Below are 22,442 nucleotides of genomic sequence, written 5' to 3' on the forward strand. Positions count from 1 at the left end.
ATTTTGGTTCTCCTGTACTAGTTTCTCTTGGGCTTTTTTTTATGTAATTTTTATAAGTTTGTACTTATCTCTGTATTTTATTTTTTTATTTTTTATTTTGTTTATTTCTGTGCCTTTGACGAGACTTCTTAACACAAAAAAAAGTATATAAATAAATGAATAAATAGACAAGATGACTAATTGTGATAAATACATTCTCTCTCTCTCTCTCTCTCTCTCTCTCTCTCTCTCTCTCTCTCTCTCTCTCTCTCTCTCTCTCTCTCTCTCTCTCTCTCTCTCTCTCTCTCTCTCTCCCTGATAAAATACAAAGTTGGGTGTCAAAATCAGCGGCATTCCATAAAGTTACACGCGCGTCCCAACTGAAGCTCAAATTAAAACATATATAATTACTGTACATGTGTGTCTCGCCTCATCACCTCAGCACTGCCGCCAACTCTCCTCCAGGCGTGTGTGTGTGTGTGTGTGTGTGTGTGTGTGTGTGTGTGTGTGTGTGTGTGTGTGTGTGTGTGTGTGTGTGTGTGTGTGTGTGTGTGTGTTATTGCAGCTTGGTGTTTTCGTTATCAATTTCAGTATTATGTGTTTTTCAGTGGACTACAGTTATCAATATCTTTCTTTATAGTAAATCCTTTTTTTTTTTTCTGCAGTTTTAACAGTATTTACATTGTACATCAGTAACTTGTGGTCAATAAACGATCTGTCTGTATGTGTGTGTGTGTGTGTGTGTGTGTGTGTGTGTGTGTGTGTGTGTGTGTGTTTGCTTTTAGATCTCATAATGTTAAGGCAACGTGATTGAAAACATTTTCTACTCAACTTTATTTATTCATTTATCTATTTTTTTATTGTATTTTATTTACTAATTACAAATATTTTGAGATGGAGAGGAGTGGTAATTTCTCTCTCTCTCTCTCTCTCTCTCTCTCTCTCTCTCTCTCTCTCTCTCTCTCTCTCTCTCTCTCTCTCTCTCTCTCTCTCTCTCTCCAGCCAAGGTACCATCAAAGCAGGTATTCAGGTACAGTATTACTCTACCTTCCCATCACTACACAGACACAGGCAGATTAAAGGCCACAGCTATGCACTACGGGAGCCGCCATGCCCGTGTGTGTGTGTGTGTGTGTGTGTGTGTGTGTGTGTGTGTCCGCTTACTGTGTATTACAACTGTCCACGAATCTATACTGAGCAATCCTGCCTCGCGTTTGTTTGTTTGCTTGTTTGTTTGTTTGTTTTAACGTGTCAAGGAAACTGGACAAGGTTACAAATCATGTTGGAAAACTCGCTTAACTAAACCAAAAAAGACAAGTAAAACACAGATATAAAGACAAGCAAATGAATAAGTAAATAAATAAATAAATCTATACATAAAGCTGACAATCCCACAAGAGATGACCCAAGACAAAGCACCATACATTCATTCACACACACACACACACACACACACACACACACACACACACACACACACACACACACACACACCACACAGCACCGTCGGCCCCTGGTGGAAAGCGACAGCCCAGCAGACCGCGATACTACACCCCAGATAAATACGTACATATATATAAATAAATAAATAAATGAATAGAAAGTAAGCCATTTTAGTTAAAGAGTTGTCTTAATACTCCTCTTTTTAATCAGTTTGGGTGGTAGTTCAGGTGTTAAGAGAGGGCAAGTGAGATAAATGAGGTAAGAGAGGCAGGGGAGAGGCGAGGCGGGGGCAGGGGCGGGGGCGGGGCAGTATTTGGAGGGCGTGTCGCTCATTCCACCACACGGGGCTACTGATATGTAATTAATGAAGCCACACGCCTGGCGCCGCTCACCGTCACCCGCTAATGAACATTAATCAGGAGCACGGCAAGAGTGGCTCACTTTTACACGCCCATAATACCTGTAATCCCCAGCCATATCATCCTGTCCTCCCCCCAACCTTACCTCACCTAGCAGGGCGCGGCTCACCTGTAGGGGCGGCCCGCTCACACCCAAACCCCACCTCAAACTCGTACCTTTTAGTGATAAACTCTGAAGCTCCCGCCTTCTGTATTTCCTCCTCCCTTTGACTTGAGCTGTTTCGAGTTTTGGATAACCCTTTGGACTATACTTTATGGGAACTATCACTTTCAGCTGGCCTTTTATCAGCCTTCTTGTCGCCCTAAGCCAGACTCCTCTCTTTCAAATTAAACAAAAAGACTCCCGGCTCCTCCTTCAGCTAGGAGAGTCCCCTGACTGAGGCACTAGCTGGGCGTGAGGCGACAAGAACGAGACCAGTAAACAAAGTGGTAAAATTAATAGACGATTTGCACACGCTAGTACACTTAATTTACTAGATAGGCAAAGGCTTCTTTCCTCAGGGCAGTTTACAAGTTACACAGCTGCTCACATACCACCACCACCACCACCACCACCACCACTACTACCACGGTCAGCACCACACCACTACCACAACCACTTCGGCCGCGTGCCTGTGGTAAGGTGTGTTAGTCTCTTCCCTCCACCACAGCCAGCAAGACAGACAGACAGACAGAGACAATACACCAACAATAAAAAAAAAACAGGCACACACAACACCACAAAAACAACTACAAAAATATCATGAATACGATGATTTAACCTTTTTTCACCGAGTAATGTTAATTAATACAATGATGAATGCATGCGCACCGTATTAGTATTCACGGTAATAATGTTTGCGCGTGTGTGTGTTTGGTCGGAGCGTCACCTGCTTTACATCGGCATTCACAACACCAATACATGCATCATTTCTATCCCTTTACGAATACAGCTGTAGTGTGTGGTGGGTTAAGCTGCGGTCAACTAAAACCACTGGTGCTATTGCTGTATTATAAATTTTGACGCGCTCCACACACACACACACACACACACACACATACACACACACACACACACACACACACACACACACGGCAAATCACATAACGCGTTCACTCAAACCACTAACACATTTACACAACGCTGGCAACACACACACACACACACACACACACACACACACACACTGGTGAGAGGTAAAGAAATAAAAGTAAAATAGAAAAGAAGGTTGATATGAAGGCAAAATGAGAAAGAAAAATTGTTACACACACACACACACACACACACACACAGAGAGAGAGAGAGAGAGAGAGAGAGAGAGAGAGAGAGAGAGAGAGAGAGAGAGAGAGAGAGAGAGAGAGAGAGTCAATATGGATCAGAGAAATTTATGGATGGGAGATGATCGGCAGAAATAGGTAAGCATGTTTCATACAGGTACTGCCACGTGGAAGTCTGATAACTTCTTGCAACTTCCCTTGTTTCCTTATGCTCTTATGTTCTTATGACTCCGTAGCTTCCCTTACAGTCATCTATTTTATGCGAGGACCGCCACGTGTAGATCTTGCAGCTTCACCTACTTCACAGCTTCCACAGCTTCCGTCACACTCATCAGAACGTGAGAAAAGGAGACTTCAAAATGCCTGTCAACCTACACAAGGCAGCTCACGGGTCTCAGCGGCACTACAGTAATAGTCCAGGGTTTCGTCAATGTATCGTACCTCCTTGTTGTTGTGGTGCTCAAGTGTTTGGTGGCTAGTACGTGCGAGGTGATGTCTTTGCTGACTCTGCTGTTAAGGAAAGTGAGACTCGACCCACAATGGAGGCTAGATAAACGTTTTTCATTCCATAGGAAACCGGGAGAGAGAGAGAGAGAGAGAGAGAGAGAGAGAGAGAGAGAGAGAGAGAGAGAGAGAGAGAGAGAGAGAGAGAGAGAGTGGGGGGGGGAAACCAAGAATACGTGAATGGAAGAGAAAGGTTTTATGAAAATTAAGTACAGTAGAAGAGTGCGAAAGGAGGCGGGCAGACCGCCTTGCTTTTTTTCTTTTTTACGATTGTCCATTCGAGAGGAAAGTAGACTCTATTTTGTTTATAATTTGAGATAGAGATATCTAATTTGCGGCTCTCTCTCTCTCTCTCTCTCTCTCTCTCTCTCTCTCTCTCTCTCTCTCTCTCTCTCTCTCTCTCTCTCTCTCTCTCTCTCTCTCTCTTTCCCAGGTACCACCCGGCTACTATTTGGCGTCGTCGCACCAAGAGCACGGCACCCGGACACACGGCCATCCCTTGCTGCACAGGCCTCAATATGGACCTTATTCTGAAACACTTCCAGCCGCATTATTTTCAGAAGGTTGTAGTTCAAGTGACAAGGGCTTTTATGGGTATTTTTGCAGTTCTAGTGACAGATTAACAAGGTATTTATAATATTAACAGAAAAAAAAAACATTCTTGAGAACCCTGCTAATCATCTCTGTGGCATTTTAAGACAGTCGTGGTGAAGGCTAGGCGTTTGAGAATATGGGCCTGCAAGAGACAATACTGGAAAGATGGGAGGGTGAGCCTGTCACCGCGGAGTTTGAGTATGTTGTGTCAACAGAAAGTATTCACTGCTCAGCAAAGATTGATTTGCTTTTAGCTTCTTTGCCTTGCCTTTCTATATAGAGTCTGGAGTCCTTAGATTGTAATTACGTACTATGCCTCATGTCCTGTTCCCAGAGAGAGAGAGAGAGAGAGATTGAACGGGGACAGCGGCACTTCCACCCCAACCTGAGGCCTCATGCAAGACAAGGAAGTTAGATGGATTCTTCCTTGGTGAGCAACGATTACCTTCTGGTGAAACCACCTGCTCCTCACTGTGAGGTTTGCAGTTTTACTATCCTTGCCTCTTATAATTGTTGCAAGAAAAAAATATATCCTAATGATACTACGAATTCAGATCCTAGAGAATAATGTACACGGCATTTTTCGCCTACACTCTTTACCTTTAGTAAATTGTTCATTGATAACATTGTGTAGCTCATAATTGAGCTAACAAAAATTGCCACAGCCGACTATATTTCAAGTCGTCTGGGCGGGGTATTGGGAAAAGTTTTCAACTAGCAATAATCGCACCTCGGTTAAACCTCATTGGTTACGATACTGCCACTGCGCAAAGCTAACAATCAAGCCGCTGGCCGGGATTCTTACGTAGCGGGGCTGACGTTGCCCGCTAACTCCTCAAAATCTATGCAAAATTTATGTATTGCAATAAGAAAATCCCATTAATTTGCATTTATTTATTTTGCATTTATATTTTGCATCTTTAAAGTTAGAAAAAATACTGTTAACATCAAAATATCATTAATATTATTAAAAAAAAATCTGGAGAAAACCAAGCCGGCATCGCCAGCACGCCAACAGCATCGCTTCACAACCAGCAAAGTAACACCACTCACACTCATACACTACCACAACCATTCCCTTCCTATTCACCCTTACCAATCATCTCCACACGCGCCTAATAATTAAAATGTAACAATACAGGAGTAAAACTGAAGAACGGGAATCGTGACACTCACCTGAGAGAACGAACACCGTCTCCTCCCCCCCCCCTCCTACATCACCCAGATTTTAAGCCAAACTATGATAAAACATTCATCAGACTTCCCCGTTCACAAGTAACACACACACACGAACAATAGACATTAATTTCACTCATTTCCATTTCCCTCTCCACCTGTACATAATAGTTACGAACCACGATAGCTCAGATAGGTTTTCTTACGATACTTCCCGTCATTTAGCTCTTAAATAAATATTTCTACCTCCCCTTCACTAACAACACACACAGGAATATCAGCACATTTATTTCCTCCTCCACCTGTGCATAATAGTCGCGATAATTTAAATGGCCTTTCTTATGTCGCTTCCCATCATTCGGCACTTCAGGTAAACATTCTGGGACTAATAGCCGAGGAAGACTTCGCGTGTGTGCAAGTTTTCCTAAGAGCCGCCGTAGAACAAGAGTTGTCTAAGGGATGACTTGACTAAAACACTACAAAACCAGTGACATTGTTAAGTACTCATATTTTAATTCTAGTTCCAGATATAATGGTACTAAAACAAAAATGAGTCTACAGCGACAAAGAAATATTGTAACAGAGAGGAAGCACAGTCACAATAAATAAAGATGATAAATATTTACTATGGTTTTAGCGGTTGCCGTAGAAACGTCCCTTTACGGATCTATATGTTATCAATCACGCTCACAGATTTCTTACTTTAAGAGATAATAAACTTGTACCATTCGTATATCTGGTGTCTTCTTCCTATCTTCCTATGCCTACATTAAAGATGCTTTGCTTAATTTATACCACTCCAGAACATTAAAGAGTAAAAGTTCCTTATTTACATTTTATCATTCAGACTCACACATTTATGTATAGGCAGAAGAACGATGGAACAGAACGTAGGTGGTATGAGAGGAGACAGGCAGAGGATGAGATAGGAGGACTGCAAAGACTGACTAGAGAAGAGGTGGAGGACAGTTTTGTGGACTAGCGAAGACCAGCGACCTCATATAAACATAAGAAAGGCTGTGAAAAAAGAAGGATAAGCCTCATCCTGTTCATAAAAAGTAGTGCATTTTGGGTGAGCCTCTTCTCTTTCATATATCTGCATAGTCTATTTTGGATGTCTCGATACTTAAGTTCTCCCTTTCGTTCCCTTTAGTGTGGTATGCCCTTCGTTCTACAGTGACTACCGGGCATGCTTAATGATTCTATGTATTGGTGAGGTAGTGCATACATTTATAAGCGCGGCTGTTGAGTGGTATATGTTAACATGCTAAACAGTTTGATCTCATTACAGGAGCCACTCGATTTGCTACGCTCGCTATTACATCGATCTATACAGAGACTTGCACGCTTCTCGCTTTCAACATTCTGATAAACTTAATGCTGTACTGATGAGTAGTAAGACCACCTCTTCTTATCTTTAGTATATCCACCAACATTCTATTTTATTACCATACCCAGTCTTGATTTGCTACGCTTCCTACTACATCGATCTTTACTGAAGCTTGCACCGGTTCTCGCCTTCCACATTCCTGATAGACTTATACATGCTGATGAGTAGTAGCTATAACACCATCCCTTCAAGTCTTCTGTGCATCCACCAATGTTCCTATACTACTTTCACCCAATTCATCTTCACCTAAGGCAGCACTGTGGCATCTGACCCTGTTGTCTGCTGCCTGACACTCTTAACTATGCATCTCTTTCACCTCATACATACACATTTAAGAAAATACAGTAAGACGAGGGAACAACGAAATTTTTCACAGAGATTGAGACCATTATGTTATGTGCTCATGGTGTAGTGGTTATCACATCTGTCTAACACACAGAAGGTCCCAGGTTCGAGCCCTGGTGAGCACAATTTATTATTTTTTTCCTCTCGTTTTTTCACTGTTATGTATAGAGATGCTAACAGGAGAGTGTGCAGTGAATCTGAACATCGTCGTAGCTGACACTTGGCGAGGTTGTCACTAAACTTGTACTCCCAAAATCTGAGGTGGTGTTAAGGGTTGAGAGAGGAGGTGGTGGTGGTGGTCTTAAATTACTATTTATATTCCCTGGCATACTGGTATATCAAGACTGAAATATACCAACCCCCTACACCACCTGCATTACTTCTGTCACGGAAAAACGGAAAACGAGTAGTGTGAAGAAGCCACCACCATCACCACCACCACCTCAGCAGCCATATAAGGCGTGGGAGTGCGCCAGTCACCGCCACTACCGTAAACACTGGCCGGTCAGCGTGTTGATGCGTGGAAGGGATTATACTCGTTCGTAGAAAAAACTTGTCATTCTAGGGGAGATTAAATAAATTGTGCTCACCAGGGCTCGAACCTGGGACCTTCTGTGTGTTAGACAGATGTGATAACCACTACACCATGAGCACTTGTTACACTTATTCCAAATAAATGGGAAAAAAAAAAAATCTGAAGTTCCGTAAGTCGATTACACGTAGATTGTTATAGTCATGCGTGTGTCCATGACCTGCATTCACAAACGCTTTGCTCTCTCACCATGACTATTTTCAAAGGCCACTGAGGTGATTAGCTGAGATCTCAAGAGTGTTTCTCTTGTTAATAATCTAAAACCTTAGCAATTTGTAACGAGAACCACAAAAACACAATTATAAACATGTGTAACTTCAAGTTGAGCCTTTGGAATGTAATGGAGGCGAAGCGCCGAAGCGTTTCAGATTATGATTCCCTTCTAAGGTCTGTAGAAGGGAGTATCAGTTCACTTACCCCCTCGCCCGTGCCATGATGCCTTGTCTCACCCTCCCTGTGACCGCCCTTCATCCACCAGTTTAAGTGGCACGGTGAATTTATATGCCATTAAGGTAAAACTGATCGAGGCCTGACTAACGGTATAGCAGTTGAAGTAGGAGTACTGGTAGTGGTGTAGTAGTAGTAGTATAGTAGTAGTAGTAGTAGTAGTATAATAGTAGTAGTAAGATTGGGAACGTAAGGTGAGGACGTCAGATTAGGCTTGGTTACAAGATACTGCTGCTGCCCCCACCCCCACCTAACGTAGCCTCCATAAACAAACACACACACACACACACACGCCGCGAATAATTATCAGCAAGATATTAGGAGATAGCAAAGATTTCCGAAATGGGCTGGTAAAGGTAATAATAGTTAAGATGAAACTAATAATTGACACACACACACACACACACACACACACACACACACACACACACCAAGCCCCGAATGACCAACAAAACGAAACAAAAGTAATAGAGCAATACACAGTAGAACAAATAAACAGAACCCAATAAATAAACATCACAAAACTAATGAATAAAACAGCCTCGTTAACCAGCAGATGCAAAATGGAGGAAACAAGGAAACCGTGCTTTGCTGGTTCCCTACTTCACACACACACACACACACACACACACACACACACACACACTCGTCAAATATTTAATCAGAAGGAACTATTGGAGAGCAAAAACAAGCGTAGCATAGCAGAAGGAACAGATAACGTGGCAGCAATGAAAACTAATTCTTGTTCACTACCTGACTAAAACGGAAACAGCGGGGAAAAAAGGCCATTACATCACACTTACATTTTCCTCCCTATTTCGACTTTGGCACGCCTCCCTCCTCACCCCACGTGCAATGCCAGGCCTTCAGGAACACTGACCACACAGGACATGGCACTTCTGGCAGGTTATTTGTCCGTTTTTTTAGAGGTTTACACTTCACCGGCGACCGACAACACCTTTCTCCCTAGACAGTTGGTAAATGACGTCACAAGACCCACAGTGTACTAATACGATATGGCTCTTTAATTTATGACTATATACTTCTTGTTTCACGAAGTCTTTTCTTGTGTTTAAATATATCTAGCGAAATTTATTGTCATTGTTATTATCGTTGTTATCATTATTACTATCATTGTTGTTGTTGTTGTTGTTGCCATCGCCAGTGTTGCCATGATTATTTTTTTTTTCCAGAGATTTACAATGAATGATACTGGAGGAGACAATATGGTGTATAGTGCCAACTCTAGATCACTCCTACTGGTCGTAATGGTCATGTAATCATTGTCTGTTTTGTTTTTCCCCATATTTATCTGCCTGTCTCTGTCTGCTTAATTCCTTGCCTGTCTGTCCAGCCATTCTCAGTAGAAAAAAATATATGTTTATGGGATTTCAACACTTCACTTTCCTTTTCAAAATCGCCTACTGCCATGTTATTTATACTGTTCATTGCTGTTTTTTTTCTTCCTTTTATCACATAGTGCAGAATACGAATTCACTGTGTTGCTAGCCTCTCGCTTTACCAATTTATTGTATATTCCTTTCATATCTTAGCTATACACACGTTTACAGTCAAATAGGGTACATCATCACGTTTCACAACACACGAAAGATTACAAGGAATAACAAACAACACGCCCTTAGGTCCTCTCTAGGCTGTCTGATAACACTGGCTACTCTTCACTTCACAGACAGAGGCATGAATAGTGCGCCAAAAGACTTCGTTGTTTACTCTTCATACAACAGCCTCCTGCCGCTGATCAGTCACTCAACAGACACAGGAATCATCGTCTCCATTCATCACCCAAGCACTAGTAACACTACAGGTATTGTATGAAGGTCGCAGCGAGCTGGGATGACATGGCATTCTGTGTGCTGTATGTTGTGTTGTTGTTTTGTAAGGAAAGCCTCGCGCCGCTCCCTGACATTCCTCTCAGGCATAGGGCAGCAGGAAAACAAAGCCCGCTGTGTACTGAAAATGTCAGCCTGTGCCTTGTGAATGACGTCACTTCCAGGGACAGGGGACGCCGCTCCCAGTGGGTGTAGGTGCTGTGCTTGCATTTGTGGTATTCACACATGTCCATCTGTATATTTACTTATTTTCATTAAAATGTGTCCAAGTAGCATGTGGTGGTTGAACGATGTCATGGTTCAAGACACGTGACCCCGAAAAAATGTCATGATGGTAGTGAGTGTGTGTGTGTGTGTGTGTGTGTGTGTGTGTTCGACAAAACCTTGGACACCTTTTGTGACAACCCTGTCCTGCTGGGTGGCAGCTCCAGCTTCTTCAGGAGGAAAAGTTTCCCACCACGCCCTGAACCAAGGCAGCTCGAGTCTGGTGGTTTCCTTGGTCTGAACCCTTATGGTGGCGCCTTGGAGGAACATGCATGAGTGGCAGCGTCCTGTCTCTTATACTACAGCAGGAGAGTGTGCAGGATGGCGGTATCTCAGGGCAGCATCCAGCCACGCCCTAAAGATATACCGCGCCGTTGTTATGGAGGAAGGTTGCTATGCCGCGGCCGTGTCTTCTTGTTGAGGGCTGCAGGCTGAACAAGGGCGCCAACAGCGAGGCTACCTTCCTGTCGAACAGTGCAGGGCCTCCCCGTAGTGGGCTGGGACACCGATGGTTCCCTCCCTGCTCATAGGAAGTAAGCCATTGATGGAGGCGCTGACGAAGATACTGAACGAAGTTTTAATGAAGGCGATGAAGGAGCTATTGACGAAGGAACTAACCAAGGAGTTGAAGAAGTTGAGGGAGTCGACAAGTAAATAATGTCTCAATAACAAAAGTACTTTTTGTCTCGAACAAGATGTTTCTTAGGTCACTGTCCTCCTGCACAAGGGCGGCACCCTTGTCAGGCCGTTTTCCATCACTCCCTTCTTGGAAAATGAAAGCGCACTTAATAGTATTTTCTTTAAATTAAAGCCTGGCCAGGAATGGAAGAGGCAGCGGCGGTGGGTAGTGGAACACGTGTCATGCATGTGGAGACCTGTGCGTGAGCCGCGCCTCATCAGATCAATCCTCACCGACTGTTCACGCAGATAACGTATCTAGCTTTGAGTCACTTCTGACGAGCCCTACGACGTGACATGCCTATGCCGCGGTAATAGGTAAGGGGAAGGCATGGGGGGGAATACAGGTGTCCATCAGAGGACGTACCCGGGGGCAGGGCGTTGTTCAAGGGTGGACAACGCACCCCTGGATGCTGGGAAGGCAGGCGGCACAGGTTACTAAACAATACTCCCTAGCAAATGTCCTCGGAGCTTTTGATAGCGAAAGCGAGTGAGTTAGAACACAGAACAGCATCTATAGACACAGACAGCGCCATAGAAACAAACCGTGCCTGAGGGAAAAAGACTAGTAGTCTCCTCTTAGTAACAGATGTGACATGCCACGCACCGTTTTATCTTATAACAACTTTCCGACAACTATAATAGGAAGGCATGATCTATATTACCGGGCAATCTAGTTATTATATATCGTAACTTTAAACTTTAATTTGTCAGTCTTCTCCGTCCCCTCACGTCCGTTGAGGTCTGACAGGTCATTCATCTCTGTCACTCCTCGGCTCCCTTCCCTCTCTCCCCCAACCCTTGCCCTTCCCTTCGCGATAAGGTCGAGGCTTCCACCCACACCTTCAGCATTCAGGGATAGAAGAACGGCGGCCTGCGTTGCTGTGCACTGGTGTCCTCCGTGTGGGCGGCAAACACGCGTGTCTGCAGCTGCCCGTACACCACACACCACCCTCTAACCCCTCCCCACCGCCCTTCCCTCACCGCCACATTCCTGTCCCTCCCTTCTCGCCCACCGCCACATTCCTGCCCACGCCCCGCGAAGGCTATTATAACATCTTGGGAGTAGCACCGCGGTCCTGCCCAGTGGCGAGGACCTGTTGTAAGGACGCGGAATCAACGACGGGGGCGGGGGCGGTGGGCGGAGATTTATTCAACCGGGCACACACACACACACACAGACACAAGCGCGCGCGCGGACATGCACACCGCTCATGACTCTCCCTTGATGGAATTTGTCTGTCGTGATGCTCAGCGAGACTTCAGTATTCCTAGCTGCCACATAAGGACAGGCTAGACATAACTCAGCCTCAGGAAAAGTTGTTACTTTCTCATCCGATTTGTATGTGGAGAGTAAAGAGATTTAAAAACTAGAATTTTCCCGTGTACAAGTGGAAGGCAGCATCAGGTGGGCAGTGACCGGGAGACCTTCACACTGTCGCCAGTGTTAGGATTCCGCACTAGATTATATTAATAATAGTATTATATGAATATATTTTCCTCACTGAACACAAGCCATTCAGTTTATTTTCAGTTTCATGAATGAAAATTCTAATTACTCGGTTCGCAGGTAACAACAACAACTCATTTACACTCAGGCAAACATTTGTGAAAATTATTAGTCTTTCCCATTCTTGGGAAACATATGCGGTGGAAATCATATAGAAACAACAAATAAAAGCTGTATGTCAATTATCCAACTATAAACACTTGCTTATTTGAAGTAAGGGAGTTAATAGGAGGATTCTGTAGCGTTAAGTAGATTCTGATCGCCTATCGGGGCGGCGCGGGGACTCGGGGGTGGCCAGGGCGGCGCGGGGCGATGCTAAGGAGCAAGGAGGAGCCGCGGCGCGGGGAGGTTGTGTCGTCTATGGCTGAGAAAGGAGCGGCCATGTTTTGATGCTGAGATGACAAATACAGGATAAAATGCCCAGCTGTGAGCCCAAGACACGGTTTATACCAGCCACGTGTGCTTGGACGCTACTTCTAGCCTGCACCACTCTGTTCTTCGTCTACCCGTGAGTATAGAGCGAGAAATGAGACGCCAAGCCTGCCTGCACACTAACCCCCCGAGCCTGTCAGGTTTGTAAACAGGTGTACATTGATGTAGGAACAGGGTTATTATGCCCTCTTCGCACGCCCCTAGGGTTCCCAGTATGTCAGAGTGGGGGCGGCTGCCCTGCTGGCCCCTCCTGCTGCTGCCTACTGGCCTGGGAAGAAGAAAACACAGCACACAGGCGGGCCAGTGTCCTGAGCCCACCCGCCTTCCTTCTCCTCCTCCTCCTGGATTCTGTGTATTATTTCTCCTCTCTCTGCTGTGTTATGTGTGTCACTCTCCGTCCCCTCCCCCCTGTGTTGTGTGCTGAGTATCCTCCTTGTGCTGTGTTTTGTGTATTGCCCTCTTCCTCCGTATCCTGTTATGTATATCCCCCTCTTCATCCTTCTTGTGTTCTACTAAATCCTCTCAGCTGTGTTCTTTGTGTCCTTTTGTTTTGTCTGCATTCTGCGTTCTGTTAAGCTTTTCCTCGTCTCCCTCTTGTTTTGTTTGGCTGAGACCACTTTTCTCCCCCTCTTCTACTGGCAGTTTTGTGTGGCTCAGACATTCCTTTTCCTCAACTTACCAATGCATTCAAGGCTATGGGCTTAAAGCTGGCAGGGATTATCTCGGCTTTGAAACCTTGATGTAGTATCATATTTATATTTGAAAGCAGTTACAATTTTATTTTTGTATTGCTTATTCAGGGATTATTTATATATATATATATATTTTTTCTCTCCATTGGTTCAGTACTCAGGGATCAGAAGAGTTGATTTCTTTTTGTTGTCCAGTGTCTAGGTTTGCAAGGTTTCAAATAGTGTGTAGCTTTCCTCCATTCATTTCCTGTGAGAGATTGTGTAGTGTAGTTTTCCTCCATTCATTTCCTGTGAGTGACTGAACTCAGAGCCTTTTGTGCTGTTATGAATTATGGGTTTTATTGCAGTTTCAACCATTACACCATATGTAACTGTAGCCCTTTGCAGGGTGAACATCTCAGTGTTTGGAGCATTTCTAGCCCCATCTCACCATGTCAGAAATTACCTGATGGGGGGTCCTGGTTAGGAGGTTACGAAATCTTAGGTTAGGTTAGTTTACCTTATGGGGAGGCCCTGTTTAGGAGGTTACAAAATGTTAGGGTAGTTTACCTTTGGGGGGTACAGGGGGAGGGGGCAAAGCTCTCCCAGATTATGAAGTTAAAATGTTAGGTTAGTTTACCTTAAGAGGGGGAGATCGAGGAGGAAGTAATGGTTGAAATTGCAAATTTACCAAATTGTGTTCCACAGGTGTCCATCCACTTTCAGTTGTTTCAGTGACCAGTGAAATGTGTATCCCTTGTGTAGTAGAGCACTGCCTCACTCACTTCCCTTGGGCACTGGGACCTCATCTTCATTAGACTGATACCTGTTAGGTAGTAATTTTTTGTGCTATATCTAGACACTCTCCATGCTGGGCAGCACATTACAAGTAGCTATAAGCTTTGCAAGTCCCTATTGATTAATCACTTCCTACCAAACCTTGTAGTAAGTAAATGAACAGGGCATAAAGACTAGTAGAAGGAGGGATTTCAGCACACACAGTTCACTAACATGTATCAGGTTTGGTTGTTTCAAATGTTATAGGACATAAAGGCAGACAGGAGTAACAATATCATTGTATCAGACATTATAAGACATAAAGAGCAGTAGGAATTATGATTTCAGCACACCTAGATCATTAATATCATGTTTTGTTATTTCAGATGTTACTCTCTGTACTTAAGATGGGGCATCTACGTCCCTGTGTATCAGGGTGTTGTCACACTCTTTGTGGTGCTCAATTTCTCTTTAGCTACATTCATGGATCCTGGAGTTATACCAAAAGGTAAGATATGGTGTTTATTTTCCTTTATGTTACTGCAATGTTGTTCATGTTTCTGTTGAGTAGCATTTGTTAGAGTGTGTGTGTGTGTGTGTGTGAAATACTTAAGGGTTTAGTTCAGGATCATGAATGGTGTGCTGGGGATTTTCATTGCCAGCATGATTTCCAAGTGTTTATGCTACTGTGTTTCTCAGAAAGAAGGAGAAAAAAAAAAACTTGCTAACGTAGAAAAACATCCGGTCAATTACTTTCACAATTATGAATTTTTTATATCTTGCACTTTGTTGTATGCCAGTGAATGTTTAATAAAATGTGGTTGTATTTTAAACATGAAACATCCTTGTTTTTTTTATTTAATGTAAGAGGGGACAGGCCTGGGGGGAAACAAAAGGTTAGGAAAAAAAATGGCTTACTGAAAGTTTTGCTCCTCAAAGGGTGTAGTCAAAAGTTTTATCCAAATTTTGAGGATAAATATCTTGTTAATTCTGCTCTTAATTTCTTGTCCCTCACCTAACAGTTTCAAGTACTGATGATGATAACCTGTAACCTTGTCTTCCTGTCTTTCTCAATCATTTATCCTTCACCTTACTGAATGTCAGATGTGATGATGTGATGTCAGATATGATGATAACCCATCACTGTATCTCTCTGCAGCCTCAACAGACGAGGACCGGGATGACGACTTCCGCGCGCCACTATACAAAAATGTAGAGATAAACGGCATCACGGTGCGCATGAAGTGGTGCGTCACGTGCCATTTTTACCGGCCCCCACGTTGCTCACATTGCTCAGTCTGCAACCATTGCATTGAGGTAAGGCCACACCCATTCCTCTGTGCCACTCACTGCTGGCTCTCCGCTCGGCTTCATCAGTGTGTGTGTGTGTGTGTGTGTGTGTAATATATACTTAAGTTACATGATGTTTTATGTAACTTTAAACTTACAGAATCCATCTCTGTAATATATACTTAAAATGCTCAATATGTTATAGAATTTTATAACATGTTACAGAGTCCATTAGTGTGTGTGTGTGTGTGTGTGTGTGTGTGTGTTTTGTACTTTATTCTTCAGTGTCTTAGAATTTTATTGCTTCTTATGTTACTTTTTTTTCCTTATATCTTATGTCTGTGTTTTATCTAGTTTATCTTTTTCCATGGACATTTTTATATGTAATCTAATATATCCTTATTTTACAATTTTTAAAATGTTAGGTGTTTTATTTATTTTTGTTTGAGTTTTACTACTTTGTCATATTCATATTTGTTCACAGTTCTTGAAGTTTTGGGTTTCATTTAATTTGAGTTTTACTAATTTGTCATATATATATATATATATATATATATATATATATATATATATATATATATATATATATATATATATATATTGTGGTGTTATTGTTGAATTTTATAAATGGTATTATTAAATTATGATACCTATCTTTATCATGACCTACTTGTAAGTTAGGTCAGTAAACCTATTTATATATCTGTGTGTGTGTGTGTGTGTGTGTGTGTGTGTGTGTGTGTGTGTGTGTGTGTGTGTTACATTCATCAGTTTATTATACTTCACTTGTCTTAGTATTAATCCTGAGGTAAATTAACTATAATTAGGAAATGTATAATATCGTAATGAATTAATTAATTTTTGATAATTTCAATGAGATTATCTTGTTGAATTAATCCAGTGGTTAATAATTTTTGTAATTTGGATTTTTTTTTTTTTCATGAAATGAGATTTTACATAGTATTTTGTCAGGAAAAGAGGATATTTGTTTTCTTTGCCATCTTTACTTGTCTTGCTTTTTGTGTTTCAAGAAGAATATGGCTGTTAAGATTGGGGATGTTAATATGTGTTTACATTTATTTACTTTCCACTGGTCTGAGAAAGCCTGAAGAGTTCAGTAAGAAGGGATGTATGCTTTTCTCTTATGATTTGTCTTTTATTATTTATTTATTTATTTATTTATTTATTTATTTATTTTTCTGTAGTTTTTATACATTGATGTGAGGAAAGATTTGGTTGAAAATACTTGTTCTCTTTACAGACATTTGACCATCACTGCCCGTGGGTCAACAATTGCATAGGTCGAAGGAACTATCGCTATTTCTTCATGTTTCTCTGTTCACTCAGCATTCATATGATCTCCATCTTCGCATTTTGTCTTGTCCACGTACTGGAGAGAAAAGATAACCTCACTGAAGTTATGACTATAATAAGGTGAGTCTTGGCTGCAATTTGAAAAGTTAAAACCATCATACTTTTCTTCCACTGTCTTGGGAAGTAGCTTTCATTACCACTTAGAGTAAACCTTTCATGGTTGTGCAATTCAATTGAGTCCTTTAATCTTTACTTATCTATGGGAGGAAAGAAGCACTGATGTCTTTTTTTTAGAGAGGTGCTTCAAGATTTAGAATAGCTAATAGTGGAAACTGGAGAGGGAGAGACAGATAGCTTTAAGGTGGTGGGTAGTGGTACCCCTAATACCAGTTTAACTTGACTGAGAAGCAGAATAATGCCCTGAAATATTCCTCTGACCCCAACACACTCCCACAGATTTACTAACAGTCCTGCAGAGTCAATGGTCGTAAGGTCAGTGCAGTGCAGGTAGTTAGTCAGTGCAGTAGTGTGTAGGTGGAGAGCAAGTAGTAGTAAAGGTGCCACATCAGCCAACCCCGAGTCTCCAGCTGTGTCTGTAGCCTTGTCCATCCATAGCTCGTAAAAGTAAAAGTAAAACTTGCCATAATATATTACTGAATTGGGACCAAAGTACATATTGTGAGGTAGCTTCGATTTTTAGTAGAGTTGGCAAAGCATTATATGTATGGATATATTTTTACCTATTAGAGATGGTAAAGTAATGGTATAAATATGTATACTTTTAAGATTATTCAACAGTTTCTCCTCCTTCCTAAGCAGTTCTTGCAGGGTGTGTGTGTGTTTGTCTCTGTGTTGTATGTGTTTAGTGGTTGAAGTAGGTAACACTGTACTATATTTGAATGTGTGTGGAAATCAAGTGTGTGCGAGTGAGGGTGAGATAGGAAGGCTGAGAGACCTGCTTTGCGATAAGATAAGAGAAGCTTAAGACTTGACTCTAGGCAAGAAGGTGATAGCAGTTTCAGAGTTTTAGATAAGGAGGAGGTTTCTTGGTGGGACTTTTTGGGCTTGTTATGTAAGGGAGGGCATTACTCAGTGACATACATGCAATGACAGCTCATTCCAAGTCATTTTAGATGTGCTATGGAGGCAAGGATAACTGTTGTGAAGTGATTAGGACTGCAGTTGTGAAGTTTAGAGATCTAAGCAAGCAATCATAACTCAGAAACATCAGGATTATATTTGTGATGTTTAGAAATCTTATGTAGCCATAATAACTCAGAAACATAAGGATTGCAATTGTGAAGTTTAGATCTTAGCTGTCCATCGTAATTCAGAAACAGGAAATATATGTGTGAAGTTTGGAGATCTCAGCAGCCATGATAACAAAAGCAAAGATTGGAATCATAAAGTTTGGAAACATCCGTTGTCTATCATAACAGAACACACAAATGCTTTTAAAGATTACATACCATATTTCCTCCAGTATAGATCAAGTTCTGAAGGCCAGATATTTAGGCAAAAGTTTGGGGATCAACCTAGACACAAGGATCAGATTTCTTTGGTTGAAAATTCAGGAATCCAATCATGATGAGAAGGATCACTTGCAATTCTTGGCCTCAGAGATGAAATATTTACTTACTATGACCAGTAAACAAGACAAATCTTTACCAGTTACTTTGTAATGAAGAGATGTGTTGTGCCCCTAGGAGGTAAAGCTCACAAATTTAGAATACTTACTTGGTGTGTGTGTGTGTGTGTGTGTGTGTGTGTGTGTGTGTGTGTGTGTGTGTGTGTGTGTGTGTGTGTGTGTGTGTTTTGCCCACCTATGATGACAAATATCTCTCTCTCTCTCTCTCTCTCTCTCTCTCTCTCTCTCTCTCTCTCTCTCTCTCTCTCTCTCTCTCTCTCTCTCTCTCTCTCTCTCTCATAAAATGTGGTTATTTAATACTTTAACTTGTCATTCCATTACTGGCACAGCACTCTAAGGTTAACAGATTTTTTCATTAGGTAGATGTTAGAGGTCACTGCCCTACATATAGGTGCTCAGTCTTTATACAAAGTATACCATAAAATACTAATTTGCTGGCCAGGAACTAGGGTCAGTCTATACTAAAGATTGACCTATACTCGAGGAAATACGGTATATTGAATACAACCACTGATTTTCTGGTGGTGGGTGTTGACGGGTCTGTTTGGCATGTCCCTGCAGTATGGTGGTGATGGGGGTGATTGCCTTGCTCCTCATCCCCATTCTGGGCCTGACGGGGTTCCACATGGTGCTGGTCAGTCGGGGGCGCACCACCAACGAGCAGGTGACGGGCAAGTTCCGAGGCGGCTACAATCCTTTCTCCCGCGGCTGCTGTAAGAACTGCTGCTTCATCCTATGTGGTCCCCAGTACCCAAGGTAAGTATTCTGTCCATGTTTCTAATGCAAGAGTTAACCAGTATTCCCAATCATTCATCTCTCCTTTTGTATTTCCTCCTCCTATGACTTGAGTTCTTTCAAAACAGAGGTTTGAGGACACTTATCTTCTAATTTCGGATGATCCTTGCTCTTGTTGTTGGCCTTGTCCAGTAGCTGGGACCTGGGGTGTGTGTTCAGGGTGGAGTGTGTGAGTGTGCTGAAAGCTGTGATACTCTTTTCCTCTCATCTCACTCTCAGTATTTAATGCATGCTTATACGAGTATATCCTTGTCATATGCCACAGGAACAGTGAATGTATTTAATTTGGTATTTCTTTTTGTGAGTAGTCATAGGAGGGTGAAAATAAAAAAAACAGTATTTGATCATTCTTAATCAGAGAATGATGTGAATAGAGGAAGATATTTCTGAGGAACTGATAACACCTAAAGGAAAGACACCACGTAACTGTTCATCAAGTGTGTTTCTTTGGCACAAGGAGGAATCAGCTTGAATTTTACTAGTTTAGGATTATATGCAGTGATGTGCAACATATGAAAATGTTTGTAATGGTTCAAGAAAAACAATTAGTTACACAGCCCTGTAGCTTTATCACTCCCCAAGAAGTGGTGTTGAAGCTCCCCATGGCATCCCTAAGGCTCGTGGAATACATGGCCAGCAGTGTTGAGTGTGACTGATGCACATCTTGCCTCATTGCAGCATAAAGAGACCTGCCAAGTACATAGGGAGGTACAGGTTTAACCCGTCGTCCAGCCCGCCAGCCCCAGTGTCCACCATCACCAGCCACAGTCAAGTGCGTGTGTACATGGACAATGGTGTTCAGGCACCCAACTCTACCGCCTACAGCCAAGTGAGTACCTACTTCCCACTCCTGTGTTCATACAAATGTGCCCACACATGCGTCATTCATGGGAATGTGTTGTGGGAGTGTTGTGGCAGTGCTGCTTACCTCCTCCCTGTCCCCTGTCACCCGCTAAGGGCACCTGTTCCCCAAGTGTGTGCTTCCCCCAAGCGGGTGTGAGTGGGATGTGTGGTGTGTGCCACTGCTTGGTTCATTCTGCAGCCAAGAGTGAATGTGGTGTGGCCACAACACTCCCTCCCTACCCTGTGCAGTGTGTGCCGCTGAGCGAGCTGCCACTCACTACTGCCTTAGCCGTCACCATGAGCCATGTTGTGGATGAGCAAAAGGACATCTTGCATTAGTAGGTCTGTCATTCAGAAATTAATGAGTAGGTACTTTAGTCTTCCTTTAGTCCAGATTGGTGTAATGAGACAGCATTCTTAATTGGCAGTCAGTAAAACAACAGCAAAAAAGATTATCCTCCTTGGGTACTATCACTTCCATCACCATTCACACATGTAACTGACTCATTAGGTGATGCTCATTATGTATTCCCCACAGCAGACTATGCATTTAGGATCTGCAGGGCATTCATTCATTTGACCAGCTTGTTCCAGAGATATAGTGTTGAATGTGCCTTGTGCATCTTCATGATACATTAAGTAGGAATTTTCTCAAGTACAAATTGGTAACACATTGGCGGAGTGGATATTATTTAGCTGCAAAATATCATTAGTATTTTTCTTGGTATAAATAATTATCAATGCAACATAATTTCTGGAAACATTCAGCATTATCTTGTATATATTAGAGAAGTAATGCTTCATTAGTTGTCTTAGGATCAGATTGTCATGTCAAACTTTTCTTTCCCAGTCATAGTATGCAGGGAACAATCAAATGACTTGCAAGGTTCTACAGGGAATGGTTTGATTAGTATTATCAGCCTTAGACTAGAATTATAGTTCAGTCCTATACTATGGTACAGGACTAAACTATAATGAACAGGTTTTTTTTTCTTTGTGAACAGCACATGACTAGTACCTTCAGTTTAACAAAATCTCTTAGAAAAAAAAAACATAATTAATCAGTCATTTATTATCATAGCTGATGCCACTTACACTTAACATTTAACTATTGCTACTGCACTGAAGAGTGCATAAAAGGGAAAAAGAAAAGTTGGTGGCTTTTTTTTTTTTTTTTTTTTTTTTTTTTTTTTTTTTAAGGGATTGGGTTTGAGTTGCTGTTGAGTTGCTTGTGAGTTGCTTGGTGTGTTTGCTCCATCGCTGAGTCTGTCTGACGCAGTGACCAGCCTGGGCGGATCCTTAAGAAATGTTTTGATGTGTGTTTTCTTGTGACTTGAAGGAAAATCATCTGATTGGATTTGTATATTCAAGTACAAATTGTTTTTAGGATTTTGGGAAAAAAATTTTTGGTTTGATTGGTAAATTGATGCAGAAATTAGTTGCAAGACGAAATCTGAGAAAATTTGACAAAATTTTGTATATGAAAAATTTGCTTGGTGAAAAATTAATACTATATATTTATCTGTATTCATCTACAAATCAGTTATCTAGATATGTCTATTTATCTGTCTATTTATCTACCTTTCTGTTTATCTGTCTGTCTTTCTTTCTGTGTATCTGTCTCTCTCTTTGTCTGTATATCACCTAAATATCCATCTATCTGTCCATCTACCTATCTCAGTGCTGCCCTGCTTTCTCCAGTAACTTCACACTGAGGTGTGGATAAAACACCCCTTGATTTCCTTGCTTCTCACATTCCTGGCAGTCCTTCCTTCACACAGCTCACTCACATGCACTTATAGTGGCAGGACACTCAAGGCTACCCTTAAAATCACCTGGACCTTGGTGTTCATGGTACTTACTGGTGGCCTGACTGGTGGAAAAGCCAGCTGCTGTGGTGGTCCTGGCACTGGTTTAGGCCTTGTCATTCTCATCATTATCATCATCATCTCCATTACCACCATTATTATCACTACCACTGCCACCATCACTGCTACATTTCCTTTCTCCAAGTGCAACAGAAACATTCAGATTTGTAAAAGAGAAATTATCTGTCCAGGAACAGCTTTCACCTCAGTTTCAATCTTCATTTGGTATTAAGGCATCATATTAGTTGTAATTGGCACCATATTGTTGATATATACTAGGTTATTGTTGCGAAACACTCATCATGCATCTGGTAGAAGAGTTAGTATCATTGTATTATCATTCAACATCATTATCT

The 22,442-nt window shown here is 42.0% G+C and overlaps 2 protein-coding genes and 3 non-coding genes across 11 annotated transcripts in view; 2 read left to right on the forward strand and 3 right to left on the reverse strand.

Annotated features, from left to right (window-relative positions):
* Nucleotides 1-9,091, reverse strand: part of LOC135104120 (lachesin-like) — a 342,384-nt gene extending 333,293 nt beyond the window's left edge. Inside the window, exon 1 of the mRNA XM_064011138.1 lies at nt 8,950-9,091. The gene's annotated coding sequence lies outside the window, so the exon portion shown is untranslated. The remainder of the gene's footprint in view (nt 1-8,949) is intronic.
* Nucleotides 4,831-4,971, reverse strand: LOC135104556 (U4 spliceosomal RNA). The gene has a single exon (XR_010270468.1). It is a non-coding gene; the product is annotated as a U4 spliceosomal RNA (small nuclear RNA).
* Nucleotides 7,160-7,232, forward strand: Trnav-aac (transfer RNA valine (anticodon AAC)). Its single transcript has one exon. It is a non-coding gene; the product is annotated as a tRNA-Val (tRNA).
* On the reverse strand, nt 7,689-7,761 carry Trnav-aac (transfer RNA valine (anticodon AAC)). The gene has a single exon. It is a non-coding gene; the product is annotated as a tRNA-Val (tRNA).
* The window catches only part of LOC135104119 (palmitoyltransferase ZDHHC8-like), a 47,917-nt gene continuing 33,590 nt past the window's right edge, over nt 8,116-22,442 (forward strand). For 4 of the 7 annotated variants that reach the window (XM_064011130.1, XM_064011135.1, XM_064011131.1 and 1 more), the window contains exons 1-7: nt 12,778-12,956; nt 14,715-14,836; nt 15,488-15,645; nt 16,880-17,052; nt 17,389-17,424; nt 19,142-19,336; nt 20,054-20,204. In XM_064011130.1, the coding sequence (XP_063867200.1) occupies nt 12,865-12,956; nt 14,715-14,836; nt 15,488-15,645; nt 16,880-17,052; nt 17,389-17,424; nt 19,142-19,336; nt 20,054-20,204 (927 nt within the window). In that variant the 5' untranslated portion in view covers nt 12,778-12,864. Of the gene's footprint in view, nt 8,212-9,836; nt 9,972-12,777; nt 12,957-14,714; nt 14,837-15,487; nt 15,646-16,879; nt 17,053-17,388; nt 17,425-19,141; nt 19,337-20,053; nt 20,205-22,442 lie in introns of those variants that run through there. The other 3 variants (XM_064011132.1, XM_064011134.1, XM_064011136.1) reach the window with 2 other exon arrangements.

The sequence above is a fragment of the Scylla paramamosain genome, chromosome 10 (assembly GCF_035594125.1).
Source record: "Scylla paramamosain isolate STU-SP2022 chromosome 10, ASM3559412v1, whole genome shotgun sequence".
NCBI lineage: Eukaryota > Metazoa > Arthropoda > Malacostraca > Decapoda > Portunidae > Scylla > Scylla paramamosain.